General features: G+C 42.4%; 1 protein-coding gene across 1 annotated transcript in view; it reads right to left on the minus strand.

The window, feature by feature from the left end:
* The window catches only part of UBE3C (ubiquitin protein ligase E3C), a 117,858-nt gene that overhangs the window by 88,294 nt on the left and 14,159 nt on the right, over window positions 1-15,405 (minus strand). Inside the window, exons 2-4 of the mRNA XM_045792223.2 lie at window positions 5,441-5,494; window positions 1,567-1,641; window positions 1,014-1,160 (exon numbers count right to left, since the gene is read on the minus strand). Of these exons, the coding sequence (XP_045648179.1) occupies window positions 1,014-1,160; window positions 1,567-1,641; window positions 5,441-5,494 (276 nt within the window). The remainder of the gene's footprint in view (window positions 1-1,013; window positions 1,161-1,566; window positions 1,642-5,440; window positions 5,495-15,405) is intronic.

Raw genomic sequence — 15,405 nt, forward strand, 5'->3', positions numbered from 1 at the left:
CGGCAACGGACTGTTCCAGAAAGCAAGCCCGATTACCTGCTACTGTACTCCTCTGATTCATTTTCCCATGAACTACAGACAGAAAGCCCGGAAAGAGGCTACACTTAAGGAAAGTCTAGAATGGGCAGATGAAGCCACTTTACTGCCTCTCTAGACTGGCCCTAGTTTATGGAAAGTTCTTTGAGGTTCCAGCCTAGGTCAACTCAGGAAGGAATGTTGGCTTTTAAAGCCAAACACCAGATAAGCAATAAAGTGTTTCTGTCTTTATATTTCTTATGGGGATCTTTCTAGTATGTACAGTTGTGGTACAGAAGACTTTTCATTGTATACCACCTTTTAATGTAATTTGAGATTTCTATTACAAGTAAACAAGAATTCCTAAGAGTAAGTGTATTTTTAACCTAATAATTACATAGAAATCTCTTAATATTTCCTGAGAAACTGAAGTAACAAACTGCATTTTTAAAAAGTTTATTCATCTATGCACCAATCGGTATTTTCCAACACTGTTTCTCATCACTGGTAACATCAGAACCCTATAAAATTTGACAGTCCTACAGTTATATTTGGGATACAGTTATATTTGGGATATTTTAAGAGTGAGACCCTCTGTGCTAGAGAGTTCCAGTATTTACAGATTACAGGCAACGAGATTTAGGATTGTATCACAGTGACGGAAGGAAGGCACAGGTACGGAGGGCTCCGGGTGAGACAGGTGTTGACGACTACGGACACTGAGTCCTGGGTACGTGGCAGATGGCTTAATAGATTATTCTACTTTGTCTTATATTTGAAATTTTCCATAATAAAAAAAATGAAGGAAAAAAATCCTACTGATAATTTATTTCGCCCTCTACCAGGCAGAGCACATCACCACAAAGACGACCTATCATGGCGGGCTGAGGGACGTTCACAAAGGCACACTGGACGGTTATCTGACCCCGTTAAAAAAAAACAAAAAAACGCTGGAAAACACACAAACAAGGATAAGTGAAAGTGTAGCTAACACTCACCAAACGTTTTGAGTCTTCGTTCTGCTTGTAGAAAAACAGAAGCTGCCTCACCAGGAGGGTAAGGTTGGGCCCGCTGGCAATGGAGAAAGTGCCGCCCGACTGCGAGGCACCGGCGCAGCGATCGAACGCGCTTCTCTGGATGGCATGCTGGAGGCAAGACAAACGACACCAAGTGGGACGGGCAGGTGCGCAGCCGGGGCAGCCCAAGCGTACACCGGGGTTCTTGCGAAACGGTGAAATGAAACCCAGAAAACTTGGAATGAAGACCCTTCAATCCCCCAAAGACTCTTCCAACACTTCCATCTTTAGTTGTGGCCCATGTTTCTGTTTTACTATTTGAAAATCACTTCAAAACTTCCCTATCTATAAATCTTTATGTAAATATAAACTACTAAAATTAATCACTGGGGAAAACACTATTATCGACATTAACTTTCACTACACAGGTGTACTAAAATACCCACAAAACAGATTCCACTTCTAAGACTCCAAGGCCATATTTAAAATAAGCTCTGGCATGGCTAATTCTTTCTCAGCTTAAAAGCAAACTTACTTGCTGTTTCCGGTCTCTATAGCCTCGTATAAATGACTGTATAATTATTGCATTTTTCAATCTTCGCCTTTCCTCCTGCATAATGGAGGGAGGAAGGAATAATTGGTCATAGTGAAATGATATTAAGCTAGCAAAGATGTAAGAAAAAAAAACAGCTATAGAATTCACATATCACAAAATTCACTTTTAAGTGTAACATTTACCAATTTTTAAAATATACAAAGTTCAAGTATCACCACGACCTAATTTTAGAATACTTTCCTCACCCACTCCAAAACCCCCTGTACCCATTAGCACTCATTCCTCAACCCCCGCCCTGGCTCCCCCCATCTCCGGCAACCACTAACCGAACTTCTGTCTGTATGGGACTGCCTATTCTGGACATTTCTTATCAGGAATCATATAATATGTGGCCTTTTGTGTCTGACTTTTTTCACTTAGCACGGTATTTTCAAGGTTCACCCATGTTGTATCACGTATCAGTACTGCACTACTTTTTATGGCCAATTACTATTTCACCATATGGATGTCTCACATTTTGCTTATCCATTTACTACCTGATAGACATTTGGGCTATTGGGCTATTATGAATAATGCTGCTGTGGACATTCATGTAAAAGTTTTGTGTGGACAAAGGTTTTCATTTCTCTTGGGTGTAAGCCTAGGAGTGGAATTAACATTTGAGGAACCACCAGACTTTTCCAAAATGGCTACAACATTTCACAGCATAGTAAGACTTTTTTTTTTTTTAAGATTTTATTTATTTATTTGACAGAGAGAGAGAGAGACAGTGAGAGAGGGAACACAAGCAGAGGGGAGGAGAGGGAGAAGCAGGCTTCCAGCTGAGCAGGGAGCCCAATGCGGGGCTCGATTCCAGAACGCTGGGATCATGACTTGAGCCGAAGGCAGACGCTTAACTTAACGACTGAGCCACCCACGCGCCCCAGCATAGTAAGACTTATAATAACAATTATAGTTTTAAATATGAAAAGAATACAGACAACCCAAACATCGATTATAAAACCCACTTTGCTTTTTTTTTTTTTTTTAAGATTTTATTTATTTATTCGACAGACATAGAGACAGCCAGCGAGAGAGGGAACACAAGCAGGGGGAGTGGGAGAGGAAGAAGCAGGCTCATAGAGGAGGAGCCCGATGTGGGGCTCAATCCCCTAACGCCGGGATCACGCCCTGAGCCGAAGGCAGACGCTCAACCACTGTGCCACCCAGGCGCCCCTAAAAGCCACTTTTCTTATCTCAAAGCATAAAATTCCAGTTTTGATTAAGACTGTCTTTGAAATTTTCAGTGACTTAGCAAAAATATTTACTCTTCACATCATCCTAACCAGTGCAGCTCCCACTGTTTGAAAACCTACTGTGTGCCAGCCCTAAGAGAGACCCTTCACAATCATCTTAGATGACTACTACTCCCGGTTTTATGAGGCAGATAAAGTGATGCTGAAAGACGTGAGAGAGTTGGAATTCAAAGCCTGTACTCATCGTACCGCATGACATTGTTTAGGCCTTCTATGAATGCCACCTGCAGGCTTTAAATGCACACATGCACACACACAGTCCTAGGATGACAGAACACTGATGAGGTCACGCAAGTGTACTTTCTGAGCTTCAAGTGGTTACAGCAAAGGAACCCCTGAACTTAAACCTAGTTTGGGAATCTACTCATTACTATGATTCTAAGATCACTTAATTAAAAACCCATATACGGTCCCATGAGTTTTCAAAACATTTATTTTTATTCATTCAGTTGTTCACTGAGGAGGACGGCTTGGTAGCATTCCAGCCTTCTGGCTGGGACAGGGACCTAAAGGCTCCATCATAGGTACACTGGAAATACACTGATCCTGACAAGGCCTGAAGACCAGCTGCAAACCAGCCAAACCCTGTATTAATTAAAGGTGACTGGTTCTTCTTCCTGTTGCCTGACAAAAGAAAATGCAATGCTCTTCAAAAACAGAGCTCTTTTGCTCTTCACTTTGCCATATAAACTGTTAGTATTCAACCAAAATAACCACACAAAAGACAAGAACTAAAAATCAAGAGGACAAACAACAGAAACAAACCCATAGGTGACCCAAAACTGGAGTTTAAACATTATCTTTAATAACCCATAATCATGTTCATGAAATTAAAAGAGAACTGGGAAATAAATGAAATAATAAAAGAAAATTCTAGAACTGGAATAAATTCTGAAATTCAGAATTCAATGGATATATGTAACAGTTAGACACTGGTAAAGAGATAATCTGTAAATCAGAAGTCAGGTCAGAAGAAAATATCCAAACCAAAGCAGAAATATTCAAAAGGATAAATATACAGAAGAATACAGGAGACACATATGACACAACGCGAAGGTCAACTATGTAAGTAATTTGAGTCCAAGAAGAAGAGCAGAGGAAGAACGGAGCAGAAACACTACTGAAGAGATGAAGGCTGAAAAATTTCCAGGAGAGATGAAAGACATCAACCGATAAATACCTCTCGTTCGAGCAGTCATTTTCAACTGACAGCAATGTTACCACCCAGGGGACATCTGGTAATTTCTGGGGGTATTTTTAATTATCTCCACTGGAGGGAGGGAGTGCTGTAGCATCTAGTGGGCAGAGCAGAGGCCACGGATGCTGCTAAACACCCTTCAATGTACAGGATAAGCCCCCACAACAAAGAATTACCTGGTCCAAAATGTCAACAGCAGTGAGGATGAGAAACCCCGCCTAAAACTCTTTGTATTTGCTGTTTCCTTCACCAAGAAGGCTCCTCCTCCAGCTTTCCATAAGGCAGCTGCTTTCTCGTCCTTCAGTTATCAGCTCAACCCTAACCAACTCAGAGTTAGTCTTCCCTGAACACCCTTCCCTGTCACCATCACCTTGCTCACTGCCTTCATGGCACTTATCACCGGCTCAATATGTTGGTTAACATCTGTGCTCTAGAACCCAGCAAGAACATTATCCGTCTTGGGGCGCCTGGGTGGCACAGCGGTTAAGCGTCTGCCTTTGGCTCAGGGCGTGATCCCGGCGTTATGGGATCGAGCCCCACATCAGGCTCCTCCGCTATGAGCCTGCTTCTTCCTCTCCCACTCCCCCTGCTTGTGTTCCCTCTCTCGCTGGCTGTCTCTATCTCTGTTGAATAAAATCTTTAAAAAACAAAAACAAAAAAACATTATCTGTCTTACTCACTATCTATATGCCCAGCAAGCAGAACAGTACCTGGAATATATCAAGCTCTCAATTAATATTCGTTAAAGGAACGAATGAATTATTAGAAAACAAAATAAAACAAAAATCTGGAAAAGCAGGCCATAAAACACCATAACTGCTGATTAACCAAAAAAATAAAGCCATGTTTAGAAATTGTCAACAGAGAGATGAAATATAAAATAAAGAATATATTAAACAAAAAAATAAAAATAAATAAAATAAAGAATAAAACAACAAATGTCACTAGCTCCATTTGTTTATCTATCTTCTTCACAAACAGTTAAGATATTTGCCTTAAGAGTGAGTTTTCTTCTTTTGCTTGGCAAAACGTGAACATGATATACTAAGTCTTTCTAGATCTTCTGGAAACCATTATCATGAGCAGGCAAGTGAACTTTATAAAAGCCTGTTTTCCCCATCTATTCTGAAAACTGCCCTTTTAGTCCATCTTTTCCACACTGGTACCAGAATAAATTACTTGTTATAAAATCCAAAAAATCCAGAAATGCTTTTCAAGTTTAATATACATAAAAATACATATGTTATGTCACATACAACATGCATCTACCTATACACATGTACGACAGTAAAGCCAAGACTTATTTAAATGCTATGGAAAAATGCTTATTTAAAGAGACCATTAACAAAACTGTTTTTACCTCTCTCTTTCTTCTTTCTTCCTGAGTACGATGTAAAAGAGAAGCCTTTTCTTCCTAGACACAAAAAGAGAGAAGATAAAGAAAGCTGTAATTTCAAATTCTAAAATACTCTCAAACAAAAATTATAGAATGTCCTGACCGAAAAAGGATTCTAAAGATCATACAAACATTCTGACTTAATGAGAAATCTGAGGCACAAGAGGTTAAACGGCCCCCTGCCAGATCACAGACCTAATTAAAGTTAGTATTTCAGCAGTTTTCTAAGAATAAAATCTGATTTCTTTACACCCACGAGAGTACAAGTAAAACCGGGAGTAAATGAATAGTATCAGTGCGTTATATCAATGTCAATATCCTGGCTGTGATTATCATGCTACAGTTTTGCAAAATATAACCCCCCAGGGGAAATCAGGCAACGTGAACAAGGGATCTTTCCGTATTATTTCTAACAGCTGCACATGAGCTTACAATTATCTCAATAAATTTTGATGAAAGAAAATTCAGTATTGTTACTGAATTTTTAAAAATTCTCTTTTCATCATAAAACTAAATTTTGAACAAACTTATTTGGTATGTAGAAGGAACCAAAGTAATAAATGGGAAACTTAAACATTTCAAATAAAATAAAAATACTTAAAGAGAACCCTCCTTCCCCCAGAACTGTTCCAGTCCACAGTGTGGGGGCACTTGATTTTTATAAATGTAATCCAAAAGAATATGAACAGTCCAGACGTTACATATGAATCATCATAAAAATGAATAAATGTAGATCTCTTAACAAAAACAAACAATATCAAAAGTGTCAGAAGGCAAGTAATTAAGCCAATTTAAAATTATACACTGATATGTAAATCAACAGTGTGCAGAATGAAAAGTTCCTCACTGACAAAATTTAAAGCCAAAGAAATAAATCCAGAGCACCTGGCTGCCTCAGTCAAAGGAGCTTCCAACTCTTGATCTTGGGATTATGAGTTTGAGCCCCACGTTGGGCACAGAGATTACTTTGAAAAGAAATCCTCCAGGGGCGCCTGGGTAGCGCAGTCGTTTAAGCGTCTGCCTTCGGCTCAGGGCGTGATCCCTGCGTACTGGGATCGAGTCCCACATCAGGCTCCTCCGCTATGAGCCTGCTTCTTCCTCTCCCACTCCCCCTGCTGTGTTCCCTCTCTCGCTGGCTGTCTCTCTGTCACATAAATAAATAAAATCTTTAAAAAAAAAAAAAAAAGAAATCCTCCAGATGTTTTCCACTATAGATAATTTCATTTCTTGAATTTCAAATAAAAAGCCTTTATCTACCACACGACCAAAGTCAGAAAAATATTTTGTTTTAAATTTTAATTAATTAAAAGGGGGGGGGCTAGAAAATTTAAAGTAAAAGGTGCAAAGTTATGACGGTCAGAATTAGGGAAAGCTTCTAGATAAAAACTTCTAGCCAATATCCTTATTTATGAATAGAACTGGTATGTTTGTGTCTATAATTTCTTTTCCTTCTATCTCCACTTGTCCAGATTTAATATATGTTCATTATTTGGTTATAACTAAAAAGCAAAGAGTCCTTAAAATAGTATACACTGTTACAACTATGAAAAAACACACCTGAGTTTGAAATCAGAGTGGGGGGATGGGGTAACTGGGTGATGGGCATTAAGGGCACGTGATGTGATAAGCACCGGGTGTTACGTGCAGCTAAAAATCACTGAACACTACCTCTGAAACTAATGATGTACTGTATATTGGCTAAGTGAATTTAAAAAAAAAAGTCTGAAATTCAACAAACCAACATTTCACCTTAAAAACATGGTACATGCTGGCAAAACAGCCCCTACATTTACCTCCACACACAGGTAAGTTCCTAGTCCTCGCTCGTCTAAAAGCCGCACGGGCTCAAGGACCTCATTTTCCACTGACCACTCCGTTGCTTTCATCTGACTCAACATCAGGCACATGTAGGTACCCAACATACACTTATGAAATGACTGAACGAACGTTTCCTTTAAGTCGAACAAAGCAGTGTAAAAGGAGGAGTAACCGTAACAGCGGAAAAGCACTTTGGGATACAACACAGTACCTAGGTTGCAATTTTTTAAAAATCAAAATAGGTACTCAGTACCAAAGAACACAGTCAGATTCTAACTGAATACTGGACTTAGAAATTCTATTTTCAGGGGCGCCTGGGTGGCACAGCGGTTAAGCGTCTGCCTTCAGCTCAGGGCGTGATCCCGGAGTTCTGGGATCGAGCCCCACATCAGGCTCCTCTGCTATGAGCCTGCTTCTTCCTCTCCCACTCCCCCTGCTTGTGTTCCCTCTCTCGCTGGCTGTCTCTATCTCTGTCGAATAAATAAATAAATAAAATCTTTAAAAAAAATAAAAAAAATAAAAAAAAAAAAAGAAATTCTATTTTCAGTTTGAAGCTCATGGTATGGGAGCGACGAAACCACAAGGGACAATACTGGATGTGTTGAAGGTAAAGATTCTTAACTTTTGATTACCTGTAAATCAAAATCCCTGGACACAGGACATCTTACAAATGTGAGGGTCACTTCTCTTACCTGTGCCCTAGGGCTATAACGTTTCCTACTTAAAAGAGAAATTTATTTGGGGCGCCTGGGTGGCACAGCGGTTGAGCGTCTGCCTTCGGCTCAGGGCGTGATCCCGGCGTTATGGGATCGAGCCCCACATCAGGCTCCTCTGCTATGAGCCTGCTTCTTCCTCTCCCACTCCCCCTGCTTGTGTTCCCTCTCTCGCTGGCTGTCTCTATCTCTGTCAAATAAATAAATAAAATCTTTAAAAAAAAAAAAAAAAAAAGAGAAATTTATTTCAAAAAAATAAAGTATAGCAATCCAATCCAAAATAATCGATTGTGTATCACATACACACACACACAAAAACCCTGATATGTAATTTCAACAATAAAATCGTATTTTGAAAATGCTAACAAGGCCTTTCAAAGAGGACTTACGCCCTTTAAATATTCTGCAGACAAAAGAAAACGGTCTCCTGGGAGAGGTCAACCATTTCCTACGTCAGGTCAGGCACACCGCAAAGTCGACTCTAAGAACAGCAGCACCGGTACCACCAACACCAATTCGTCTACTGCGTCCTGGCACAGGAACGACAAGGAGAGGAGGCCACGTGTGCCACACACAGAAAACTAACAGGGACTGAAGGCTTCTGTCCACACACTAAGTAATATTCTAAGCCCCTGGCTTCGGTTAATTCACATATTCCTCAAAACGAGCCTATGAGGTAAGTACTATTATATTTTTCTGTTTACAGACGAGCAAAGTGAGGTGTGAAAGTGGTAGATCGAGGATCTGAACTCAGATGGCCTAGAGCTTAACCCACTAAGCAGTATGCTATTTACTTTGAAAAAGATTATTTTACATTCTGAGAAATTTAAAAAATTATTTGTCTTCATTATACATGAGTAATTTGGAAGATTATCAGAAAAGAGGGGAGAGGGAGGCCACAGGAAAAAAATTTGATCTTCAAAATTTGACAAGAAAGCATGAGGAGCAGGTGGTGTTGAGAATCATGGGACACAGAAGGTCTAGAAAAGGCAAACTAAGCAATCAAAAAGATCGGGACACAAAGACTGCCACGAACAGCCAGCCCAGCGCAGAAAGCAAAGTGTGCCAGCGCAGACAGTCGATGTCTACACATGATGTCAATCGTCAGTACGCGGCCCCTAAACACGTAACCCAATTCCGGATCAGAACCAGAGCCTCTTCGTATGTTCCCCGTCTTGGAGAACGTCTCCATTCAAAAGACATTCAAATGAGGCACAGGACGTGCATTTATCCACTCGACAAATATTCAGTGATACATGTATCATGCCAGGCACCAGAGATTTTAAAAGTAAGTGAGGCATTTGCTCCCAAGGAGTTCAGAGTCTGGTGGGAGAAAAAAGAAGCCCGTTTACTGAGTTCGCACTGTGTGCCGGACACAGTCCTAGACACCAGCGCTGAAGCCTGACGCAGGCAGACAGTCTTTGCCCCTGTGCACCAAGCCACGCACGGGGTATAAGCGTGGGGAAAGGAGAGGTATTCTGCCTCAGCGACCAAGAGAACGCTCTGAAGAAAAGGCAAATTTGGAAGGCAGTTTGGAAGGACGCGTTCAACAGGATGACAAGATGGGAAAACACCCCAGCAGTGGGAGAGAGCACGAGGTGGCAGGGCCGGGGAGGAACTGGACTCAGCAACCATCTGCAGAAGAGTCAGGTGGGAAGGAAGGATGAGCCCGAGAGCTCTAGTTCTGGCTGCGGAGACCGTCTCACCGCAGGGCAGGACAGAAGGGACACTGAGAGGCCTGAGGGACTGACGAGTTAACAGGTAGTAAGAACGACAGGGAGGGATCAGCCACCCTTCAGCTTCAGCCCCTTCTGTGACTCCCCAACCTCTATGTACATCATCTCACAGAGGGCTGCCAACCCTTTAAAACCCGACAAAAAATGCAACCTCTTCTTAATCGTTTCCTAAAAGATCATTGAACATCAAATACAAGAATCATCTCTTCTCAATGCTCAATTATTTAAATTAACCCAATTTATGCAAAACCTATTACACTGTCCTTATTTTCCACTCCACGTTAGCCTATCTGAGGACCTAATCTGAGAACCACCAACGTGCTCAAAGGGATGAAGTTCAAACACAGCCATAGCACAGGAGTGTTACGGTCAGAACGTTTCCTCCTCTTTCTCCCGACTTCTCTTGCGCCATCTCCTGACGCTGCCTCAAGTGCCTCTCTCCCTCCAACTGTCCTTCAAGCCTCAAATGCGCTGTTCCCTTCCGCCCAATCTGGCCTTCCTTCCCTCCTGACACCAAAATACACACGTAGGACGCACCACTCATCTTAGGTGAGACTCCACTTCAACGTCCTCTCTCCCATGAAGCTGTCCCTAGAAGACCACCATCACTCCTGCTCCTCCGCACAAGAAGCCAGTGAGTCGCCAATGTAATGAGACTGCCTTGGCAAAGAAGCCATTCACGGAAGCGTACTCAGCACAGAGGGCTTACCACTCTCCATGCAGAAAATGACTGTGCCTGCACTAGTCGAAATTACGAGGCCACATGGGTATCATCTACAAAGATGCTGCCTCCAAAATGTTGCAGGAGATCGCTCTCCAGCACACCAGGCCAGAGCGCTAGTGTGGGGACCATTATCCTGGAGAGGAGGGCATTTTTAGCCTCAGGGCAGAAAATAAGAAAACGCAACTTGAACTGCATCAGTTAAAACAGCAAGTAACGAATGATCAGAGTATGAGCAGATAGCGAGCGAGGCCTCTAAGCAGGAAAGAGCAGGCTGTGACTGCGCGTGCTGTGGGAGCGGAAGCAGCCTTGCGGGGCGACACCCGACAGGAAGAGACACCGAGGCTGCTCCCGTGCAAACCAAGCTCAAACCACACAAGTGTGCTGATACTAAACAGTTAGCAGGGTCTGGATTTACGTGCCTAACAAAGGCTCTAGGATTTTATCACTTACAGACATAACGGAGTGTAAAGAGAAAACCATTTTTTATTGTAGTGCACCCGGAGAGAGGAAAGAGTAAAGGTAATCTTAATTGTATTTGTTTCTCTTTCAGTAAATTATAAATTTCTTCAGAATAAGGCCTAAGTCTTATTCTTTATAATCCTGATATTTAGCATCATGTCTAATGTAATGATTGAAAGGTTAAATTTAGAAAGAACAGGGGCGCCTGGGTGGCTCAGCCGTTAAGCGTCTGCCTTCAGCTCAGGTCACGATCCCAGCGTTCTGGGATCTAGCCCTGCATTGCATCGGGCTCCCTGCTCGGCGGGAAGCCTGCTTCTCCCTCTCATACTCCCCTTGCTTATGTTCCCTCTCTCACGGTCTCTGTCAAATAAATAAATAAAATCTTTTAAAAATAAATAAATAGGGGCGCCTGGGTAGCGCAGTCGTTAGGCGGCTGCCTTCGGCTCAGGGCGTGATCCTGGCGTTCCAAGATCGAGTCCCACATCGGGCTTCTCCGCTGGGAGCCTGCTTCTTCCTCTCCCACTCCCCCTGCTTGTGTTCCCTCTCTCGCTGGCTGTCTCTCTCTGTCAAAATAAATAAATAAAGTCTTTAAAAAAAATAAAAAATAAATAAATAAATAAATAAATAAATAAATTTAGAAAGAATAAAGGTACAACTGGGAAATCTGAAGCTTGAAAGATTTTAAAGTAGAAAAAAAAAGTCATGATAAATTAAGAGAATAGAATGTAAAATCACTTACCTACTAAGGCTGACATGAGAAAGACCTACATCTCCCTACCATCAGCTACTGCCACCAAAATCAGAATACTGGCCAGACAAATCCTAAATCCAGTCAGTAATTCCAATGTTCTCAACTCCCTCAGGAGGTTGAAAAATAATTTCAAAAATGGTGTAAATTGTAAATTGTAAATCTCATCCATACTCCTTAATCAGTCACCCTTATAAATGTTGGTGAGCCCAATTCCCAATTCCTCCTGGGAAGAACGACTGCTTAGATGGACAGGCCAGCTCCTCCAGGCACCAAGCTGCTCTTCAGATGCTGAACCCACCCTATAGAGACGCCTTCGGACAGACCATCAGAGCAAAATGCTGCCTCAGCCAGCAGAGCAGCTGTAACTAAGCCTACAGTTAGTTACAGCAGAAACCAGTGCGAGTGGGACCGCAAAGGTGGGGAGAAGCGACCACATCCTCTACGTATTATGCAGTAACAGGGTACAGAGGATGAACGGTCAAGGAGGGGACGAGGGAGGACCACTATCGTGACACACCTGGAGGGAGGGAGGAGGGAAGAAACGGGACTCACAGGCATGGAGGCCTCCCCTTCCCCTCCAACCAGACTACCACCCACACCAGGGTCTCAGAGACGCCGCTCGGCCACCTCCACAAGGTTCACCGTAGCTAGGCCACCTGCACTGTTACTCACTTAGTAGTATTCTTTAAACTGAGTTTTAAAACTTTTTACTTTGAATTAATTTTAGACAAAGTTGTAGAAAGGATACAGTGAGTTTCCTTACCCCTTCTCTCTCTAACCCCACTGCCCCTGCATAACCAGAATACAGTTAGCAAGAGCAGGAATTTTAATGATCGCCTGACATTACTACCTAGACTACAAACTTTATTAGAAATTCACCAATGTTGGGGCGCCTGGGTAGCGCAGTCGTTAAAGCGTCTGCCTTCAGCTCAGGGCGTGATCCTGGCGTTCCGGGATCGAGTCCCACATCAGGCTCCTCCGCTGGGAGCCTGCTTCTTCCTCTCCCACTCCCCCTGCTGTGTTCCCTCTCTCGCTGGCTGTCTCTCTGTCACATAAATAAATAAAATCTTTAAAAAAAAAAAAAAAAAAAAAAAGAAATTCACCAATGTTTATACTGATGATCTTCGCCTGTTCTAGGATCGCATCCAGGACCAGACGCCACACTGAATTACTATTTCTTCCTAATCCATACCAATCTATCACAGTTCCCCCACCTCTGTCTTTTATATCCTGGACTCTGCTCCTCGATTTGGGTTTTTCTAATATTCTCTTATGACTGGAGTGAGGTTATGCAATAACGATAGTAGTAGCCTTTAATGTATATGGTAAAATGTGTACCTGCGTCTCCATACTTATATAAATGACCAAGTAAATACATAAACGAGAGAGAAGAAAAATCTCTTCTCACAGAATTCAGTTAATAAATGGAGAAGGAAAGAGGAAAACAATCACCAAACACCTCACGGTAATAAACGGTGCAGACAACATCTACTGATGCGTGCTAAAATGAGTGGGCAAAGGCTGAGAGAAAACAGGATTCGTCTGATCTCGAAGTAGCTCCCAGGGTCTTTATCGACTGCTGAGGGAAGACGGCGAGCGCACAGTGCAGAGCCCTGCAGACGGCACACAGGGCCCAGGCAGCCCTCACCAGCAGCGAGGCCCAGGACAGCACACACCCACGGGGTGACCCTCCTAAGTACACGCTACTCCTGGAAACAAACACAATGGAAACTGCACGGTTACATTTTAAATTAGGTTAAAAAATAAACATTGGATCACAAGAAAAACCTAATAAATCTATTTACGAAAAGCCCTATCAGAAACTAAGCCCCTCAAAGCAAAAGTACTGTTTATCATCACAACCAACGGGTATGAGGTGCTATGTAAAGTTTAAGAGGAGGATACGTCCATAATTTTATTTTTTTTTATTTTTTATTTTTTTTTAAGATTTTATTTATTTATTTGACACAGAGAGAGACAGCCAGCGAGAGAGGGAACACAAGCAGGGGGAGTGGGAGAGGAAGAAGCAGGCTCACAGCAGAAGAGCCTGATGTGGGGCTCGATCCCAGAACGCCGGGATCACGCCCTGAGCCGAAGGCAGACGCTTAACCGCTGTGCCACCCAGGCGCCCCTATAATTTTATTTTTTAATTTTGATATTGGACAACACAGAGAATACTAACATATTTCTCATTCATCAGGCAAATGCTATTTAATTGCCTTCTCTGACAGAATGGCATTCTACAAATGAATTCCTAACCAGAACACCAAGTGTGACTTCGGTTCAACAAACTTAAGTTTCCAGAAAGCATCCAGGGCCCGATCTTCTGAATGTGTCCTTTTATTCAGTACTATTCTCATGATAACTTTTACAAAGGGAGTGGGACTTGCATCTACCCACTCACCACACTCCTGGGGGCCATCACTCTTAACTTTGTACATATGGTATTCAGAAGACTTCTTCAAGTTGTTCCCAATTCTTTCCCCCACAATCAAGGTGTACTTCCCACGGCTTCAGGTAACAGGTTTACTCCACAAGACCTGACTTTCCTCTCGAAGTGACAGTCAAGAGGAGACCTTTCTGCTCTCAGTGCGGGAACAAGTGGGTACCTGTACTCACTGCTCAGATCTTCACAAAGCGAGAGGAGAACGTCACCTGCCACAGGAGTGATGAACTGACATTCTATTAGGTATACTCTTACATACAGGAGAGGAACAAGACTGCCTTTTGGATACAAAAGGGTCCAGTTTCCAGGACTGGAACACACTGGATCAAACCCCTACTGAACCACCATGGTGTTCTGTACCAACTCTGCTTTTCCCATGACATCACACATTAAGTCTGTGTTAGTTTGTTACAAAGTCATCAACAGATTTTAAAAGATGTCCTCTAGTTTATGAGTTAGACAAAAAAAGTCTTCATGGACTTGTTTATTCAGCTCAAGGCTGACGAACAGCAAAGGACGTGCTGATTTCACAACATCGGTGAGCTCCCTGGTTTGTAGAGAGCAGCACCAAGTCTGTCTTCCCTGGGAGATTAACAACTGGCCCTACTAGTTTCTAAGAGAACAGTGAACTAACTCACTGGACAAAGGCATCTCATCAACTATGTTATTTGTTTTGTTACTAATCACCACTTTTAATAACTTTTCATGTATTTTGCCAATGAGCAGCTCTAGCCTTTGCAATTAAGTATAATATCCCAGAGGAAGTATTCTCAGCTCTTCATTTTAACTCACCATCACATTCTGCACTTACTTGCAGGCTATTTAGAAATCTTTCCTGTTTGTTCCCAAAGTTTAACAGGTTGGGGGTGGGATGCCTTAATGGTTTCAAAATAAAGCTTGAGCGTGGTGGTTTCCCACTGAGATCTGGCTCATAACGGGATGGGTTCACTTTCTCAGCCAGTGCATGAAAACCCACGTTTCAAAAATCTTTTTTTTTTTTTTAAGATTTTATTCATTTATTTGACAGGGAGAGTGCACACGAGCACAGCAGGGGGAACGGGAGAGGGAGAAGCAGGCTCCCCACTGAGCAGGGAGCCCAACGTGGGACTCGATCCCAGGACCCTGGGGTCATGACCTGAGCCAAAGGCAGATGCTTAACTAAATGAGCCACTCAGGCGCCCCTCAAAAATCTTTATCATATTTGTCTGTGTTTCCTATGCAGGCTGTAAGTTTACGAGACTAAAAAGCTAGTTCCAGTGGGTCATTAATGTGGTCCTTATTA

The sequence above is a fragment of the Ursus americanus genome, chromosome 3, assembly GCF_024610735.1.
Source record: "Ursus americanus isolate L20-20 chromosome 3, mUrsAme1.1.p, whole genome shotgun sequence".
NCBI lineage: Eukaryota > Metazoa > Chordata > Mammalia > Carnivora > Ursidae > Ursus > Ursus americanus.